Below are 13,005 nucleotides of genomic sequence, written 5' to 3' on the forward strand. Positions count from 1 at the left end.
GGAAATAGACTAAAAGGTTCTCTTATAATTAGATTTCCAGGAAGATGGAGGCAGAGTGTGCCCGGGTAGCGAGTGTCTTGGCAAAATGCATTATTGCTTTCTTGCCTATTTTTGGCAAATGGTAGTGCTCACTGTTGAGGTAAATAGAAACAATTTGTAACCTTGGGGAATCATCCGTGCTAAAATCCAATACCAAATTTAGATGATAAGGACTTTAGAATAGGCACCATGTTTTATCCTTATTCTGTAGAGCAGCAATTTATAACTCTACATAAATAATGTATAATAGGAAGTTTTAGGATTGAGCGGGAGGGGTGCTGTCCAGCCAGCGCAAAGCAGAGCACGGGATGGAGCTGTGGCTTGTCCAGGAGATGTGGGGTGGCTCCTGCCGCGCACACCGCAGGAGGCCATGGGCCCCCAGATCTGTGCATGGGGCAAGGGTGGGCTGGGGGCAGCACCAAACTCTTCCTGGTGGGGGGGCTGAGCTGCGCTATGCTTGGGGCAGATAGTAGCAGTGTGGGAGCAGGGGTTGCAGCCACCCCAAAATTTGCTGTAGCTCCTATTCCATGGTGCTGCTGCACAGCCCCCCGTAGATCTGGGGGTACTTGCCCCCTTGCCCTTCCAGGTTTTGTGCAGCAGCAGGAGCCGCCCTACTCTTCCCGCCCTGTGCCCCCGCGGACAAGCCATGGCCATCCCATGCCCTGCCCTACCCCAACGGGGCAGCACCTGCCCCTAGCTATGCCCCAGCCCCACTCTCTTCCTCACCCCGGGGGCCTAGATCTACTCCCCCTCCACATCCCTTCTCTCCTACCACCACAAACTTACCAGCCAGACCCAGCTGCTCTCCACACGGTGGAGCTGCATATTGGAATTGGATTGGTATCAGTCAATATGGCTCATTAAAAATCAGCCATCTGTATTGGCTAAAAAAAAACTCTCTATCAGTGCACCCCTAATTAAAAAGAACCACTTCAAAACCCTTTCCATTTCCCCCAGAGTTTTAATTCTTACTCTCAAACTGCTCACAGTCTGACAAACAAGTGCCAAGCCTGGATAAAGATTTGTGGTCAACAGAGTAACCTGGAGGTGGAATAAGTTGCAAGGTTGTTACCATTATTCCCTCTATTGTGCAATATAGGGAACCAGCCCTTCTGGAGTCTTACACAGCAAAAAAACCCAAGAAACACACCTCCCCTGCTCCATGACATTAGTTAGACAATGCAACAAGACAGCCTTAACAGTAAGGAGATTAATATAAAGAATCTATAATAACCTGCAATAAAACAACACCCATAGTTGCAGTTCCTGTTTGTAAATGGCTGCTTCTCACATTTGGGATTCATCCTTAGTAAGTGTTTATGTTTAGCCACATTTTTCAGGAACAATTCAGACAAATGCAGCACTTAGTAGGCTATTACACGCTCTGTATATCTGTGCAAATTGAAAGGCTGGATCCTTCAATACTCTCTCGCCAACTCCCACTGAAGTTGGTTGACCTAGATTCCAGTTTGGCAACACATTTAAAACAGGGGCCAAGTTAAGGTATTAGGATCAAGGTCTTGCTGGAACTAAAATCAAATTATTTCAGACAAAACCTGTACAGACAGCCTGCCATGAAGTCTTTTGTTTTGGGGGCACACTCTTGTAACACAGTAACATTAGAGATAAGTAGAAAAATGTTCAAGTGCTCAGACATAAATATGCTGAAAAAAAAAATGATAGAAGCAGTAGCTTGTGTATTCCTAGAATCATTTTTTTCTTTAGTCATACATACAGGGTAGGACATTGTAAATAAATAGAGCAGCTCACTTTCTGTTCAGAGAATGTACACATAAATAATTGCAATATACATTTGAAAACCAAAAAAGACATCATAGTGCAAAAATAAATTATCAAACAGAAGTTGTGAACATTATTATACATAATGCTATATAAAACCTGAACCATTTGGAATAAAAGACTTTGCAGTTCACTGAAATAATGCATTAACATTATTATTTCTGCTTCACATTAAACTGCACAGATTTTGTTTATCTACTACAAAACACTCTTAAACTTTTGAAAGGTTTATGGCAAACAAGATCACTTTTTGTTCTGCTATATAACATTTATGTTATTAATTTAGCAGTACAATAACTGAATAATCTCAAGAAAGTTAAGAGTTCAAAATGGAAACTAGCGAAGCATCCATAAGTATCCTTTGCTCTTTATATTTTATTTCCTTTGAAATTCAGGCATGAAAATGTATCCTGCTTTGACAGGTGAATCTGTAAGACATTATTGCAGTTAGATATAGATACAAGAAACACTCCACAGTCAAGTCAAGTATTGCAAGAGGTTTCACAGCTCTCTTGGCATCACCGTGATCTCGTACGAGACATGAACATAAGGACACGTCTGATGCCATTCAAGCGGTCTTTTAGGGATTTCATGGCAAGGAATGGAAGCTGAGCTCTGTTCTCAAGTGGAAGGACAGCAAGGACCCACCAGCACCAGGCAGGGCCATTAGGGTTAGCCTGCAACAGAGAAAAGAAAAGCACAAATGATGATGCAGGAACTGAGATGTGTTCACAGACTTAAAATACTGTCAATAGAAACCATGCTGTTCCATAGCCAGGTATCCTCTCCCACCTGCCCAACCTAATAGCTTCTGGGTACGAGATGGCTTGAAACGCAAGCCAAGATCCACCCTCCAATTTTCTTCTAATACTGGGGTGTTTTAAAATCAGACCTTTTTTTGTTTCTAGTGATACATCTGTACATAAGGTCTTCTTTAACTTAATGCATGTCTTTATAGGCTTACGTCTTTATATTTAACTTCTGCTAGAAGTAGGTGTTCACACCGCTCCTCCCCCAGCACTTTGTAGCTGTTTAACAGTAGCTTCAGTTTTTTTCCCCCCTGTCCAATTCCTACTGTCCACCTGACTCCAGGACAGATTCAGCCAGGTGCTAAGTAGGTGCCATTCCACCAAATCCAAAAGGGATTATTTTGTTCCTTTACATTTAGTATTTCTCAGGAAGTTCAGAGGATTATTAAAATATGAATACCAACTTGCTCAGCATTACTATAGCAGTGATTGATAGCAGCACAATTCTGAGGTACAGCAGTTTATACAAGATAAGTGAAGAAGGTCTGGATAGCCAAAGAATGAGAAAATTCTTCTCCGTTTATTATGGTGTATGGTAGTTATCTGACATGTAATTAATTCTGACTAAGCACAAAGTCATGCACCTGTGGATCAGGATCCTTAGCTGGCATTGGACCAAAATGACTGAGTATTCGACTCTTGAGTGCTTGCTTGAGCGAGTTAAACCACGTGTGTGCCTGCTCGTACACAGAATCATGTAAAACAAGTAATTCAGCATACTCCTGTCCTTGCACCTGAAATTGGCAGAGAAGGGGGAGCTGGAATTAATTCAATTGGCCTTTTCAAAGAAAGTGCCACATACATTGTTAATTCTTTTGAGATTTCTCAGGGAATCCTGAAAGTTCATTCTTTATCGAGCAGTCCCCCAGCCCACTTAACTTCAGGTTTTTCTTATATTCTAAAATAAATCCCTTTTCAGATTCAATGTTTACCAGGTTAGTAAATCCAGTCACTGTTTACTAGAGTTATAGACTGAAATCTAAGCATGGGTCCCCAAGTTCTTTACATTGTAATCGTTCTTTAAACAGTGCTTTGGGATAGATGCCATCTTCCTTTTTCTTTTTTTGGGGGGGTGGGGAAGAATAGTGTAGGTTTGTACAGCACCTAGGACACTTGAGGAAGCTACACTATCTTTTAAATTCAGTGGGCTCCATGTCATACTTATTGCCTGAATTGAAGCTGTCATTGAGGCCACTGACAGATGCACAGGTCCCACTCTAACTCTGTCTGTCCCCCACCAGCTCTAGTGCTGTCTGGAGAAAGGACATGGGGCGGGAAGAGGGCAAGGGGGAGCTGCAGGTTGGAATTTGCCCAGCCTGAACTGAAGGAGAGGGGGCAGGATGGGACCTCCAATCCACACCCCCCCATCCTCAGCTCAGCCCATAGCTCACTCCCCCTCCCTTCCTGCAGACAGTGCAGTGAGGGGGGGTTGCAGCCCAGCCCCGATCTCACTGACAAACAGACCCTAGGGAGCAGAAGTTCCCTAAACACACTCTGCTTTGGAATGCCTTCATCTGAACCTTCATTAGATGAGGGTTACTTTGTTGCGCGATCAGCTATTCTGAAAGTGCTCTGCAGCCCTTTCACTTCCGTCTCAGCATGGCTGTAGAGTGCTTTCAGGGCGCCGATCGCATAACAAATGTCACTTCTGCCAGCGCCCTCACTTCAGTGGAAGCAGGCTTGATCTGATCATTGTTATAAACACAGACCTAAAGCACCCTCCAGAAGACGCCATAAAAGCTCATCCAGATACATACTGTGGTTTTGCTTGCCATCTGGCATGTACTGGGTTATTTTGTGCATGTTATGAAACAAAATATTCTGTCCTTGAAAGGGTTTCAGCCACAATTTTGCTGCTGTACTCACCTTTTGATCCTCAATGTACTCAATATCTGCTGTATTATATCCGTCACGCTGGCTGTGCTGTATCACCTTAAACCTTCTCTTGCCAATGCTGTCTACAACAGAGCGTCCATCAGCGAAGAATTCAACGCTTCTTATCTCCAGAATACAGCCGTAATCTGCAAAGCTATTTAATCATAACAGGAGCAAGTAAATAAACCTATTCTTTTCAGACTTAGTTCTGCATCTCTACTGTACAGCCACTTCATAGTATAAAGGCCTTGCTAGTGTCAGTTCACTGTTTTTACATTACTCTTTATTACTTAACCTCACATTATATATACACAACACTTGCTTTTAAAACTACATCTTCAAGCAATTGACCAGATGAACATTTCTAACCTTGTATTTTAGAACACAGAATTCCTTGTACAAATCACATTTCTAATGTAACTACAAACTGTACTGCTTCAGCTGCTCTGGATGGACAACTTGCTTCCTATTCAAGTTCTGCAATTTAGATGCATACATTCAGCAGGAGTCTAGAGCCAGTACAGTTAATTACAATAAGGACTACAGAAGCTAAATTTACTAAGTCGTAGTAAACTTCACTTTGTATCGAGCATGCAATGCAGACTGATGGAGCAGGCAAGTTGTCAAAATAGATTGGAGGTGGGGGGGCTGCTGCAAAGGAGTGTGTATAAGATGGGCAGCTTTGAGTACTTGCTGTAAAAAGGCATAGCACAGATGCTCAGCCAATTCAGTATGGAGCCAATATATCTATTTAGCAGACATTTTATTTTGAGAGTGAATGTGTAAATCTGACTTGATACGGACACTTTGTTTTCAGTGTAAAAAACCCTTATCAATCCAATTCAGTTGCTGGTATCAAAAAACACCAACTAAAAACCACATAAAATTTTAACAAGAAGAAACTTTCATGCACTGCCCAGTAAAGAAGTCCGGAAGGTACTTTCCCATAGTATCACAGAGTCCAACAGCTGACTAAATTTCAAAAGACAGAATTAAACACTTAAAATGAATAATATTGACAGTTACATTGGACAGGATAACAGATATTAAATCTTCATGCTTCAGAAAAAGCCAGTTCACCATTAACTGATGGGTTTGAGAAACTTTGCCCATTGGCAGATTATTATATAATTGTTCTTATGTTTTAAGTTTCACATTCCTCTGAAACGGCTGATCAGAGGGGCTGTCGATAGAAAAGGACTACTGGATCCAGTGGAGAGGGGCAGTTTCCGACTGGCAGGGCATTCTGCTCACTCACCCCTTGACAGGATCCCCGATGCACATGCCAAACTGTTTGGTGCCAGTTTCCATGCACCTTCGAATCATTAGTCTATAACAGGGCTCAAAGATGTGCAGAGGGCACGGGACGGTAGGATAGGCCATTGTGCAGACAAATATAGGAACATTCTTATTTAAACTGTAAGAGAGGGAAGAAACAGCACCCTGTTATATTAGCATAGCATGAATCAGTTTCTAAAAACAGAGAAGTACAATGTACAAACCTAATTTATTCAATACCAGGATTGCTTAAGTTACCTTAACTGGCTTTGGTGGGAGAATTTAGAAAGAAACAAAAAAAAAAAAAACCACCTCAAAAGGAAATCAAGATTTCTACTCTATATAAAGGCTATTAACTATTTTGCTTGGTTTTCTACTTAGCCTGATATATTGGACATTGATATTGCGCTGTAATTTGTAGAATTATGATTTGTGTGGGAAGGGTACATTTAAACTTACTCTTTCTTGCTTTGTAGGAAGGAGTCTTATACCTATAGCCTGTATTTTCCTTAAGACTCCTGCTACCCTACACACAGGTTCCCAATTCACATGTTCCAATGAGTCTCTTGCGCAAAATTTCATTTCTACCCACTCAACCTTCTGATCTGCATCAAAAGTCAACAGAAGTCAGTGTCACTACAACACGCTGAGAATTATGGCCTTAAGTTTCCTCTTGTTTTCAATTATCACCTGCAGCCAAGTGGAGGGTTTAGACACCCTACTGCCAAATACACAGTAGGTTTAAACTTTCTGAAATGCCCTCTGACCAAAGGGAAACAGAGTAAGATCCTTCATGATCCCTTATGGCACGTTCCATGGCAATGGGAACTATTCAGTAGCTAGCAAAACTCATGTCAAAGGCTTGCATTTAAATGAAATGCTCACATACTTGGAAAGCTCTGCAATTTCCTCTTCATAAACTTTTCTTCTTTCAGTGAGTTCCTCTGGAAGATACTTAGCAATCAACTCCTCCATCAGTACCGTCTTACAGTATTTCCTCATAGCCAAACACTACAACAAGGAATCACAATTAAACAATTATCAGACAACGTCCAGCAATGGCTGCAGTGCTAAATTTTATTGACCCATGCCCAGTGTAGTCCTCTGTGAACAGCATGTGTCACCTCTATTATAGATTAGAGTCACTAAGCCATTTCCTCCTTGTGACCTACTTAAAACCCGCAGTGACCTTCCTGTACACTTAGTGGGCATTTTAACACATGCAAATCACTGCAGTGCCGGGTGCTTTGAAAAGCACCTGGCACTGCAACGCTTAATTGTATAGGTGGTGAAATGCATGCCAGCACTGAGGAAGTGGCGGTGGCGTGCGCTTAGTAAGTCTGTCCCACCTTATCTGTTCTTTGCAATTTATACCAATTACATCTGTAGGCTGTTACCTCAGAAAGGCCTTCTTTGCACAGGGGGCATTTTGGGTTGTGATCTAGGCATCTTTCAAGACATTTCAGGCAGAAGGTATGTCCACAGGGCGTGGTGACAGGTTCATAGAAAAGCCTGGAACCGAACAACCAAAAACAAAAGACAACAATATCGTGTAGCAAAAATAAGAGAAAAGGCTGTTACAAAACAGCTTTTTTTCATAGCTAGTCAGTAGTTACAGTTTTCTGCACTGCTGGGGGACATTTGTTCCTTGCTTATTGTTTTCTCCCCACCTTGAATTTTGAATGTAGTTAACTAGGGAGTTCCCTGTTGCCTGCCCAGTGTGGAAGGGGGTGGCTGAAATCCTGGCTTTGCTGAAGTCGGTGGAAAATTTGACACTTATCTCAGCAAGCCCAGAATTTCAGTTTGTGTGTCGAGGGTGAGGAGAGTCAGTAGAGGAGAGGACCTTCAAAGGAAGAATTAAACATAAGGCCCCGATTCTGAAAACCATTACTCATTCAGTCGGCAGCAAGATTAGCTTTACATACCCAACCAAACACAGAACAGGACTGTTTGTACTGCTAGGACATACAATTTAATAAAATAAAAAATGTCATTGCTAAATCTAATATTGGGAAATTTAATTTGGTTTGAATACAGAGCTTTTACCTTTGAATGCCCTCAAAGGTAAATACCCAATAGATTCATATCCCTTCAAAACAATACTATACATGTAGGCCCTTGTTTTTAAAAAGCTATTTAGGATTTTAACTCCCATCAGTTTCACTGTAATTTTATTTTCATATTAAATTAACTCTCTTTTTCACTAAATTTATGTTATATACTCTAAAGAGATCCTTTGCAGGTAACAAGCATCCAAGTATGAAAAATATGAAGAAATGTTACAAAGATTTCTCTTCTGTATATCAATAACATCTCAAACTAAAAAGGGAGATATTTCCCAACCTTTCCCTTTGATTTAAAAATCAAATAGGAAAAGCATAACGAACCAAAAGCCACTCTAAATGTTATATCCTAACAAGCAACTCAGTTGGACAAAAAAAATAATTCAACTGATATAGTGAAGTCACTTCTTAAACCACAATAATTGTTTTCTTTTCCCACAGAGGTAAACCTGGTTGCTACTGTGTGTGTGGAAGCTATACTCATAACTTTAAGCTTATTAATTGCTTCATCACACAAAGTACGTTTAAGAAAATAATTAGCTCAACAAAAAAGGTCATAACCAGTTCATCACCTCTCATTAGCTGCTATAGATACTGACATTTAACAGGGAAGCATATGAAAAAGTATCCAAAAGGCCACAGCAATCTTGTTGCTAGTCAGTTATATAATCCAAATCTCCTCTAGGTCAATTTTTTAACAAATACCCACTTCTTGTAAATACTTAAAATGCCAAATTCTAAAATACCTTTCAGTTAGTATGTTTGCATATTTAAATATCTTAGTTATGTACTTGGACCAACCTAGCTTCACATGATGGCACAGAACAGGAAAATGCTTGTCAGAATACACCGTCCTGATCTAGTTCTTACAGCAGCTAATGGGAGTGGAGTTTTGCTGTCAGAGCGGGATTGAACCGCACAAACCAGTGGTAGGTATATCATATGGAAAGGCTTATGAATACAGCAGCAACCAAATGCTTACTCCTTCATGAGAGACTCCCTTACTTTTGCCTCTGCTTTTTGTATGCCACTGAATTGGATGCAACCCCTTTGCTACTTGGGCAAATTAAATAGGCTAATAATAGCTCCTGCAGTTAATTGGTTAATAGGTCAGTAGGTTAGTAGGCATTTAATCCAAGGTATCACAGTTGCCAAATCTTAGATAAGGTATATCTGAGTTGCACAACACATAATAACCATTGAAACCAACATGCATTATAGCACTGGGAAGAAAAAGGCCCTCAAACAGGTTCCTTTTTGACATAGGTTTTTATATTCAAGTTGTCTTAATGCTCAGGAGTAATGATTCAGGCTATTTTTGGTTTAACAGGGAATACAAATAAGCAGGACTAATTCATTCTACTAAATGTGTCTGAAAACTAGTTTGTAGAAAACCTCACAGTTTTATTTATATGGGGAACTGGGGGTGGGGGTGAAGAAGTGGAGGTGTTTTCTTGGCAACAGTAAAGGTTTTGGAGCACATGTCTTAGGCTACATCCTAGACTTCTGATCACCTTTTGCTTTTAACAGTTTGTTCCAAGCAGAAAATCAACAGTTTCACCACATCTTTTTTAAGGCTATTTCAATTTGTTTTGAAACAGTTTTAAGCATAGGCAACTACCTTTTCAAACAAGAAAACCCAACCCTAAATCCAGATTTTTTTATTTTTTATTTTTATTTATTTATTTATTTATTTTTTGAGGCCAAGGTGTTCCCACCTCTGCAAAACGAGCCAATCAACCACTGACTAGAGAGCTTTGTTTGCCTGGAAGACCTTAATATTGCTGTTGCTACACTACACTAATTTATGTGCAAACTAAGTATTTATACAGACATTTACTTGTCAAATATTTCTGTTAGTGGGAAAAAAAATCTCTTGTGGCTTAATTTACACTAACTGCCAAGAATGAGTGGTGGACTTGTGTGTAATACGTGGGGGAGTCTGTGCATCTGGTAAAAGGAAATCTTTCAGTCATGTTCCACAGTGCATTTAAACCCAATAAACTTGGATGTCCTTTGCCAAGCACAAATTATTTCTTACCTGGGATACATCAGAAGATCCCTATCCACAAACTTTTCAGAACCAAATAATTAGAAGTGTGCATGGTATGGGACACAATGTTATACAGAAAGCCCCAGTTTCCAAACCAGAAAAACAAATAGCCAAGTAAATTAGACAATGTTTGTAGATCATATTAGTGGAAGAGATATAGCTTTAAACATATCCATGAGAAAATAATGGCTACCTCATGCACAAAGAGCAGTCCAGGTCAGATGGATCCACAAATTCAAATGAAATGTGGTGCCCAGCATTAGATCCCCTGGCATCTATTGTGCCTATTATATAATTGTGAAAAAAAAGTTGTATTAGAATACATAACCAGACAGTGGGGGGAACCGCTTAACATTTCAGAGACAATGCTTTATTATGTGTTTGCAAATACATCTGATTTTTAACTGTACTGTGATCAAGGACTGCATTTATTTATAAGCAATTTTTGAAATGTTAGAATCATGAAATGGAATTTGCTGCACAAGTTAATCTTGGCATAAGTGGGCCTGACTCCATTAGCCTCAGTGGAATTCGGTCCTGTGTTGACAGAGTGTGGCCACAACCCCACACTCAGCGTTAGAAGCATGCGAAAGGGCCAGATGTTCCTGTTAAATCAATCCAAATCCATTGAACAGCAGGAAAATCAGACCAAGGGCTTCCATGATCTTGGTGATGTTAGGAAAAAAAAGTAATTCCTGCATCTGTGCCTTACAAATACAGCAAGTCAGGCATTTTAAAACTTGATTATATTACTGTTATCAACCATATACGGCACTGGTAGTTGTCACGAGACTCACCGCTCAGCTGGTAAACAAAGGCTTGGCCTAATCTTTTTTGTCCCTCTCTAGATTTATTAGTGTAATTATTTTTTACAGGGGGAACAGAAATAGGGGAGAGATGAAAACTGAAGTCCACGATTGGAGCTGTCTAGTCAGGCAAAACTCCCATCAACTTCATGAAAACAGGAGTAGGCCCTCACTGAATGAAACAGGTTACCTTTCTTTGTGCGCTTGCAGGGCACCTCAGCACTTCTCATGTCTTCAGAGCAGCACTTCCTTTTCAAAAGGTTGCATTTCTCAGAAATGAGAAAGGCAGACTCCGGGACGGAGGCGTGCGTGTTCTCAGCTTCTGAGCAGTCTCTTTTAATCTCCGTCACTTGCACTGATTTTCTCAAACTAGTCACATTTTGCTCCTCGTGAGCAGGAAAACTCTTTTTGTGTTCCACATTTACCTGGATGAAAGAGAGGATCGTACATCAGGAGCACAGCTCCCCTACATTTTCATTCTGCAGACAACTTTGCAAGAGAAGACTCTTTTCACAGACCCACTTTCCTGCCCAGCTCTCAAAACGTTTTCCATGTTGTGGACCACCAGGAAAGGCTCTGCAAACCAGTGGCTCACAGATTAAGGGCTGCATCAGGGCCTTCATTTCAATCGATATCCCTTTCCCACCAGAGCAGTCTTCCCCTTCTATCAAAAGCTGATAACATTCATGGTAACATTTCTTTGGTTTTATAACTTGACCATAAAACTTGAGTCAGGCAGAATTTTATTGAAGACTCAGCCTGTTAGTCATTATTACCTAACCTATGGAAAAATCCATCTGGCTGATTTTAGGTTCAGATATTTCTGGTTTCAGAGACTAACACCGCATGACTTATTTTAAGGGAGAAGCATATGCACAGAACAATACAAAAAAAATGCACCTAAAAGTCTGCACAAATAGCTAAAATGGGTTCATGGCATATATGCTTTTTGGCCAGAACAAGTCATAAACCTGGTACTTTTTTCAGAGTACTTTCTAATCCTACTGTTGCCATTTAATAGTCATGAGAAATAGCACCGAACCAACATCACCAACCATTTTTCATGTCAAATGAAGGGACCAATTTCCCAGGTGAATTTAAAGGTATACGCTGGAGGTCAGCTGTTAGGCACCACAATGGTATGTGGCCAGGCATGATACATGAGGGAGAAAAGGGACCAATTACCTCCTTTTCTCCACAAAAACCAACCTCATGTTGGGATGGGGGGGGGAGGGGGGGGGGGAAAGACTCTCCAAACGGTACATAAACACACAGCAAAAGTAAGAACTACACATCAGAGTTTAGCTTTACCTTGAGCAACCTTTGTAGGTTATGGCTGGTGCCTCCAGATCCCACTGAATTTAGAAGGCTCCCCTTTAATCTAGAGTGAGGTGACAACAGCTGCAGGATATCGGGTAAGTGCTCCTGAGCATTTCCCGGGATGGGTGAAAATAAACTAAGTAGAAGCTGTGATATAAAACAGAATACTTCACTACTTAGTTCTTCCCTTGCAATCTCTGAGGGAAAGAGCGGGGACTGTGGGGAAGGGAACAGCTGCAAGAAGCACCGTTGATTTGCAAAAGCATTTAAGGATCCCTGGCAAACAACTGAGTAGGTCTAGGATGGAAACAAAACAGACACACACATACAAGGTGGTGCAACGTAGGCTCAAAAAGCAGAGGCTTCATTTTCAGAATTCAATGTGCTGGTGTGCCACTAGGGGAATGCTGACATATTTATGAAAATCCACTAGTACTGAAGTCTAGAGTTTTATTGAAACCTCACCCGCAGTTACTGCTAGAAGCATTTAAAAGGTTTCTTAAACAAGGGAATGCTGAGTGCCATAATTCCCACTGGAGACATTGGAAGTTGAGGGCATTCCCACGGGTCCAGGCTTGATCAAATGCCTCTCACTATGCAAACAGGGGGATGTGTTCAGGGAGAAAGAATGGGAATACAGCAAAAAGTTGCAGAGATGAAAAACATTCAGGGCCTCTGCATGTCAATGCAAATGAATCTCCAACATCCAGTAGTGAATTGTTGGCTGTTAGTGTAGTGCAACTTGCCAAATGACCATGGATATAAAATCTCAAGTAAGCAGGGTTAAAAAAAAAAATCCCTGCATTTTAAAAGGCCACAACAGTCTCACCATGCCTCTGGTCTGATCCTGCAGCATTGATGTTTGAGAAGACAGCACACCATGTATTATTAATAGTCTTCTGGAAGTCAAAAGAGATTCCTCATGTGAGTATGGGCTGCAGGATCAGACTCTCCCGAGAGTA

At 40.9% G+C, this 13,005-nt stretch overlaps 1 protein-coding gene across 1 annotated transcript in view; it reads right to left on the reverse strand.

Annotated features, from left to right (window-relative positions):
- Positions 1–1,719: 1,719 nt before the first annotated feature.
- LONRF3 (LON peptidase N-terminal domain and ring finger 3) overlaps positions 1,720–13,005 on the reverse strand; it is a gene marked incomplete at its 5' end in the record, with an annotated part of 21,253 nt that continues 9,967 nt past the window's right edge. The window contains 9 exons of the mRNA XM_019521049.1: positions 1,720–2,516; positions 3,233–3,382; positions 4,515–4,677; positions 5,782–5,940; positions 6,691–6,812; positions 7,199–7,313; positions 10,111–10,201; positions 10,914–11,148; positions 12,035–12,190. Of these exons, the coding sequence (XP_019376594.1) occupies positions 2,358–2,516; positions 3,233–3,382; positions 4,515–4,677; positions 5,782–5,940; positions 6,691–6,812; positions 7,199–7,313; positions 10,111–10,201; positions 10,914–11,148; positions 12,035–12,190 (1,350 nt within the window). The remainder of the gene's footprint in view (positions 2,517–3,232; positions 3,383–4,514; positions 4,678–5,781; positions 5,941–6,690; positions 6,813–7,198; positions 7,314–10,110; positions 10,202–10,913; positions 11,149–12,034; positions 12,191–13,005) is intronic.

The sequence above is a fragment of the Gavialis gangeticus genome, unplaced genomic scaffold (assembly GCF_001723915.1).
Source record: "Gavialis gangeticus isolate Ggan-Ray unplaced genomic scaffold, GavGan_comp1, whole genome shotgun sequence".
Classification (NCBI taxonomy): Eukaryota; Metazoa; Chordata; order Crocodylia; family Gavialidae; genus Gavialis; species Gavialis gangeticus.